The 7,436-nt window shown below is 41.0% G+C and overlaps 1 protein-coding gene across 1 annotated transcript; it reads right to left on the reverse strand.

The window, feature by feature from the left end:
* Positions 1-34: 34 nt before the first annotated feature.
* Positions 35-7,301, reverse strand: reep1 (receptor accessory protein 1). The gene is made up of 8 exons (XM_084683187.1): positions 7,222-7,301; positions 5,700-5,772; positions 5,490-5,566; positions 5,271-5,391; positions 4,754-4,867; positions 4,363-4,531; positions 2,811-3,331; positions 35-2,251 (listed from the first exon to the last, which is right to left on the reverse strand). The coding sequence occupies exons 1-8, from the start codon at positions 7,251-7,253 to the stop codon at positions 2,180-2,182; spliced, it is 1,179 nt and encodes a 392-aa protein (XP_084539313.1). The 5' UTR covers positions 7,254-7,301; the 3' UTR covers positions 35-2,179.
* Between the last annotated feature and the right edge of the window lie 135 nt (positions 7,302-7,436).

Here is a 7,436-nt window from a genome sequence, read left to right on the forward strand (position 1 = left end):
AACATGTCCTAAGAAACAAAGCAGGAGCCCAGGCTTCGCATGGTTTCATTTTTAATGGCTGTTGTCAGCTCACCAACGTACCTGACTGAATGTGATGATAATAGAACTAACCATAAATTGTTTAGTTTTTTTTTTAACCCATAATTCATTTACATTTGTATTCTCTAACTCACATTTTGGTGTTTGTTTACAGTATGATCTGATTCTGGCCTGCCAGAACAAGATACTATTTAGTCATTCAAAGGCCATCTCAGAGATCAATATTTAGTTCAGGGCATCATGCAGCTGTGTTCTGTGTTACAGATTAACATACAGCTTCTTAAGCATGTTCACATTTTGTCACAAGTGTTTTAACTGGCCTCAAATCACACAATATGATGAAATTAAGAAACATTTTAAAACACTTTAAAATCAATGTCTATCAGCAAGGCATTAGATGAGGCATAGAATGCACCTGCACAAATTTACGCAATGCACATAATAAACCATTGTCATACCAACTAATATCAAACATCATGCACTGATGACTTCTGTAAATGTGTACAAAAAGATAAACTAATCAGCTACATTGCAACATACTGTAGTAAGGATCATTTCTTATTTTCACTCATTGAAAAAAGATTTCGCATTCCAACATCTTAACAATAAACACTGATACTACACTAATGCATTATGATCATATTTTACCCACAATGTTCATTTTGCCAATGAGAGGATATTCATGTGCAACATAAGTGTATGCCTATAGTTTGCTATGAGATAAAGTGAAGTTGATGTGTAAACAGAAGAATTGTACCTGAGTAGCGTTCATTTGAGTTTTGAAACACTGTCTTGATACAGTCAACGAAAAGAATTGCTGCCCAAATCCCAACCTTCAATATCAAACACAGTGACAACTAGAGAATTTAGGCTCAGTGACAAGACAGTGCAGTGTCTTAACTACAGTGAAGAGATCTTTGATTACAAGAGTCAAGCCCGTAATTATTGGCAAAACACATTCCCAATAATAAATCCATCTATTATAAGACAATTAAAACATGTCCACTATAAACAGCAAAGTATCTGACTATGCAGGACACCAAGAAGCATCAGAACATTTACTTTTAAATTGCTCAGTGAACAGAGTATTGCAGTGTCATCAGACTCTGAGAAACACCACAGTTTACAGAGTTTCTAATCATCAATAATAAACCTGAAAGAAACTCTACACAAATGAGTCTGTCAGTGTTCTCAATGCTACTCTTATACAGCTGTTAAATCTAGACTGGACAGTAAGAAGATTCTCACAGATTCCACTGAGTAATACGCTGCAGTTAGTGATGCCAAAGGAAATTCTTTAGTCCTCACTACTGTACTTTGTTGTTTTTTTAAAAGAAAATTCACAAGTAGAGCAGTGACATCACCTGCCAATCATGATCTGATCAAGTGTTAAGGCTTTATATGCAGAGGTAAGGAGAAGTAAAACATTGCATGTTTTTTTTCCAATACATATATATTTTTTGTTTAGTGCCCATTACTAATTAGCACAGGGGAAGCATTGCCACCTTGCAGGAGCTACTAAGACCTGACTGAGCCTTCCCATGAAACCTTGTGTGGCTGAACTGACAGTGCAGATCTGATTGGCTAGTTGAAAGCTCTCCCTAAACTTAGAGAGTTAGTGCAAAAAGCACAGACGCATGCTCTGTTAAAGTCCTCTTGCCGGCCACTCCATTTCTGCCCCAGTATCAGTCCTCATGTGACATCTCAAACAGGGTCCTTGAGGATAATTTGGTGACAGTACATTCTGTTGTTTACTGTATAACACACCAGCAGACTTGGAGCCAGAGAAACACACATGCACTTGTCTCCTCAAGCATTATATAAAAACAACTAATCAAAATGACAAATAAAACTGTACATACATAAAAAAAAAAAAACAGTAATCGACAAAGAAAAAGTCAAATCAATTCCAAACGTCTATCCAGTATGACCCATGCTACTCGTGTTGCCCTTGTGACCCCACTTCTTAACACAATGTACCACAGGCCATACAGCACATGAAAAAAAGTAGAACGTTGCTTTGGTTAAACCTTATGCTAATACAGGGCTGCTTTATACTTTTAGCTTTTGGCCATATTTTCTGTTTTCATCTTCCTCTTTACCTCGCAGCTAAGGCAGACAAAGCAGTCTTGGTGTATGTTTACATGGCTTCACTGTTTGAGGAAAGGGCACTCCTGGATCTTGTGAGTGGTCTCAGGACTCTAGGGGGAGGCTAGATGGAGAGAAAGAGGCAGAAAAGAACAAGAGTTCAGTCAACCATCACTGATATGGAAGCCGCAAGCATTATGCCAATTAAGAAACTCAATTCAGAAAAATAAATATAGATAATATAGAAAATATGACATGATACATGGAAAGGATGCAATCCTGAAATGGCCCCATTAACAGTAATGTATACTGTAATCTAGTCAGGTCAGGTCATGTAGGCAACGAAACCCTAATGTACAACGTCTGTCTCCCATGTATCAATATCATATTCAACTTCCTGTTTTCACTCATCGTGTCTCATTGGAAGTACATAGTCACACACACATACAGCCTTTGAAAAAAAGTCCAAAACAAAAATCACAATTTATTACCATACTACTACACACACACGTTAGATGCTACAAGATCCAACTGGTCCAGCTTCACTCTAGCTCTACAGAGCCATTCTACAAGGTTTCGGTTAGATGTGCGCCAGTGAGGTTTAGTGACTCAGTGTGTTAGTCACGGCACTCCAGAAGCAGGTGGCGTCATGCCCCAGCTGAGGGGCTGGATGAAAGCAGTACCTCAGGAGCCTTTCTCTTAATCAGCCTGAGCTGTGGGGAGCTTGTGCCTCTCTCCCTCCACCTCCCCATCTCCGTCAGGCCTGGTGCTGCCGGGGGCGGAGAGGGCTGGGCGGGGTGGGAGGGTGGGTTAGGTGGAGAGGGCTGGGCGGGGTGGGAGGGTGGGTTAGGTGGAGAGGGCTGGGCGGGGTGGGAGGGTGGGTTAGGCGGAGAGGGCTGGGCGGGGTGGGAGGGTGGGTTAGGTGGAGAGGGCTGGGCGGGGTGGGAGGGTGATTTCGGTGTGGAAAGGGTGGAGTGTGGGGCGGACAAGAGGGGTGGGTTAGGTGTGGAGGGTTGGGAGGGTGGGGTGGGAGTGGCAGGTGGAGACGGGGTGGATGGTGGAGAGGGCGTAGGGGTCAGAGAGGGCGTAGGGGCTGTGGATTCAGTCAGGGATTCAGAGGGCGTGCGAAGCAGTGACAGCGGCTCCTTGGCGTCACACTGGTCCAAACTTAACACCTCATAGTCAGACATGTCAAAGTCTTCCCCTGCACCGTGAGAATGGACGGTGGTGAAAATAAGCAAACAAACTTGCAAACATACTGTCATCCTGCCATCACTATACTGAAAGAGGCAGATTCACATCTGACAGCAATATTCTAATGTGCTGTAATTCATGTAATTCCTGTGGTATGAGAGTGCAGAGAGCACCGGACTGGAAAAAGAAAATAATACAAGATGACTGAAACGACTGTCAACAAGCAGCACAGTCCCACTAGGACCCCTTCTGTATAGGCCTTCTCAGTCTCTGTTGAATTATGCTCAGTCAACTGGATTTCCTTCCCATATAACCATTCCCAGGCAATCAAAAGAGAAACGCTATAACAGTTCCAATTGCCTCTCTTAAGTCTGGACTCAGGATTGTAAAAAGAAAAAAAAATAAGTATATCACCTCATTTACAATTTAGGCCAGAAAGCAGTTGTTTTGTTCCATTTTTGTTCAACAGCTTCATTTCTATAAATGGTTAATGATCACTCTAAGGCATAAATGTGAAGGTCTTATATTAGTACATGTTAACACAGAGAGCATGATGCAAAATGTCTAAAATAATTATTGAAATCCGAGCCATGTGTTTCTATGTAGCAGATAAGATAACATGGAAGGCAAGCCTCTGGTCAAATACATGAACAACAGACAAAAGGCTGTCTGGCTGGCAGCTTGGGGCTTGACCCACAGTTAGACAGCGTCACAAACAGGAAGGGACATCTGAGTTAAAAGGGACATGGAAAGTGAGGGTGCAGAACAATATGAGGGGCTTAAACAGGAAGAACGACGTACGTAACACGTGTGATAATGTTTGTTGTGTGGAGGAAACAGACACGTTTTCTGCAGTACGGCACTATCTTTTTAATCCCCAGGGAAACATAAGTATAAGTCAAAACTGTTGCTATTTTCTACCTCTCTAAACGTTATCCTTACACTGACACAATCACCTGTGATGAACTAAACAGTTCCCTCATCTCTGATTGTTGCTGTGACCATCACAGTGCTGAACTTGTTTGGAACGTTTTTTCTCACCCTTAGTGCCGCCTGCACTCTCTGACTTGCTGCGCATCATGGGTCTGGTCCTGTGCTGTCCTGTTGGAGACTGTGTGGTGACAGATGCAGGGCTGTCGGAGTCTGACTGGCAGGAGGACAAGTCCTGCATGCTGAAGCTACGAAGTCTGTCGGACAGCACCCCTTGACCCTATGAGCGAAACACAACACACATACACAGTATTGCCACGGCAAACCAAACAGCTCATTCTTTGCGTCCCTTCCTATTCTAAAAGCCTTTACAGAGTTATGGTACAGTTCTATGATCATACATAATACATCATTATTCCAGTAACGATCACATTACCTGTTTTGAATGAGGATCACAACCTCACTACGTCAACACAAATCAAGTATTCTGAGTCAGCAGTACCTTGGTGGCTGCCATGACTGCAGCTGTGGCTGCCACGTTGAGTCCTTTCCTCCCAAAATGCACCATAGTGTCATAACCTTTGTCCTTGGCTTGGCAAAGATAGTCATCAATGTCCTGGCCCAAGCAAAAAAACAAAACATAAACATTAATTCTGCTTGGTTCATAAGGCTACGGGATAAGTCTTCAAAAAGTAAAAAATTCTAAAAAAAATTGACCCACAGCTATGTTGATTATGTTAACTTCTAACCTCTATACTGTGTGTAGGTCCCTTACTCTATTCTCACTTTAATTCCCAATACATTTCCTAAAGGAAATGTAATTTCCTTTATCATTATACTTATTTATCTAACACTTGGAAAATTATGAGATAATAATTAGATAATTATGAGTATATTTTTTGTATTTTGTAATTCGTTAAACACAGGAAAGTGACAAAACAATGATGTTGAGACTTTCAGTTATCTTGTCATCAGACTACAATAGGACAATGAAAACAGGATTGACGGAGCGGTCTCACCTTCTCTTTGGAGGATAGTGTAGGATGAACAAACTTCCTGTACAGGAAACTTGACCCCTTGGTGTAGGGAGATAGCAGCCACACCACAAAAGCAATCTTCAACTCGTAATAGAAAGGAATCCTTTGGCGGCGCAAAGGAAAGTGAAGTCATTACCACTTGAAAAACATTGTCTATGTTGTAACACATGAACTGTCATGAAACAGAAGACATTTTCTTACCAACAAATAAAGGTATCTGTGATCGCCTCCACAGTAGTGAATAGAGCAAATATTATCCAGTACATCATCCATTTCACCTTTATGAAGGAATACATGTAAAGGTAAACCGAAATGTAAAGACTTTTTGTTTCTAAAGTCTAGTTCATTATGCATGATATAATGAGCGATATCAAAATAAGAAAGATAATTACTTAAACTATTAATACTTACATATTCTTTCACATCTTTTGACTTGACTGCTTTGTATGATGAGTATGCAGGGTACAGTGTGCCAAAGATCAGCCTGGAGGAAACAGTACATGTCACAAGCCTGCCTCACGTGCAAAATCCTTCAAGTGAAATGTAGGTGTTTATTAAGTGTTATTTTTTAGGGAGTCAGATGGCTGAGCGGTGAGGAAGTCCGGCTAGTAATCAGAAGGTTGCCGGATCAATTTCCTGCCGTGCCAACTGACGTTGTGTCCTTGGGCAAAGCACTTCTTGCCTCGGGGGGGAATGTCCCTGTACTTACTGTAAGTCGCTCAGAGCGTCTGCTAAATGACTAAATGTAATGTAATACCCCACTTTAAATACCATTACATTGTAAACTATTTTTAAATAAATTAATCTAGCTTTAGTCCTCCCCATACACCTGTGCTGACAGTATAACTTTTGGACAAGACCTCCTTGAAATGCAACAGTCAGGCAACAGCTGTTTGCGTGACCTGATCAAATTACTGACCTACATATGCCTGCACCGTTTCGCCGTGTATGACAGCGCTATCAGAGTTTGTGTTTATAAAAGGTCACCAAAATAAATGTGTTACGCACTGGTTTCTTATTTACAGGCCTATCTCCTGAATGTTCAGGACATTACATTAATCTAATGTCGTGTTGAGTAGGGGTTGTAGTCTTGAATACCAAGACAGCTTCATTGCCTAGGTCTGGCTTACCAGACGGCTTTGTAATATGATAATGTAATCTAAATTAAATTGATTTGCTATTTTGAGATTTAGCCACACCAAAACCCCAAAAAGCATTGGCTGTGTTGATTATTTGTCAATAAGAAATGAGTCGAATTAACAAGTATTTTCATGGACATGGATCCAAAATGATTACTGAGCAAGATGTATTTAACATGTGCCCAGTCAAGTCTTGAATTGTGTGCAAAACTTGGATTGTAACCTGAGTAGACTGACCCATCCCTTTGTTTTCTAAATACAGGACATCAAATAACACAAAATAGCTGCACTCTCAGGCGCTCAAATCTGGGCTATACGTTACATTTTATGAGGCTATTTTGTGTTCTACATGTCTACATGCAGGCCTATTGGTAGACAGACAGACTGTTAATAATTCATATAGCCTATATATTTATTAGAGACAATCATTACATTTCTTTGTCTAGAATTGGAACAAAAACAGGCTATAATGATATGATAATGGATTCAGCACCTCAGAAAGACAACGTATTCAAATTATTACAACTGAAATGACAAAACACCCTCTCAGTCAAAAAACACCGTTCCAGTTTTACGAGCAGACAGATATCTGTCTCAAACCACCAAGTCACGGCGGCTGATTCCGCTTAGAAATAAGAGGTATGCTATGAACAGCTACAGAATGAAGAACGGCTATTGATGACATGCACCTTGTTACAGAGTGCCAATCTAGACAACGACACGCGTTATAATATTAAAAGGCTAAAAATAGGGGTTTCCAAAAGGAGAACAATATGCTATTAAAAACAACTTACACCACAAGTCTGGAGATAATCCACGAGACCATTGCGCTGGGAAGGCGACGGAACGCGCTGTGTGGGGAGGAGTTTCTGTTTTAAAGCAGTTGCTATTTGACAGGCGCGTTAGTGAGCCCAGCGTCAAGGGTCTTGGCGCAGACACGAACGTGATACGGAATGAACAGTTTTATTGTCCGGCTACTAACATATATCTTTTTTGTAGTATTAGTATC

This window comes from Hypomesus nipponensis, chromosome 3, assembly GCF_054491055.1.
Source record: "Hypomesus nipponensis isolate SF chromosome 3, ASM5449105v1, whole genome shotgun sequence".
Taxonomy (NCBI): domain Eukaryota; kingdom Metazoa; phylum Chordata; class Actinopteri; order Osmeriformes; family Osmeridae; genus Hypomesus; species Hypomesus nipponensis.

What these genes read in the sequence shown, in the direction of transcription:
- reep1 (XM_084683187.1), bottom strand. Translation starts at nt 7,253, where the DNA reads ATGGTCTCGTGGATTATCTCCAGACTTGTGGT. An exon ending in CAAAAGATGTGAAAGAATAT is followed by an intron (nt 5,567 to 5,699) that starts GTAAGTATTAAT and finishes TCCTTCATAAAG; the next exon opens with GTGAAATGGATGATGTACTG. An exon ending in ACAGATACCTTTATTTGTTG is followed by an intron (nt 5,392 to 5,489) that starts GTAAGAAAATGT and finishes GCGCCGCCAAAG; the next exon opens with GATTCCTTTCTATTACGAGT.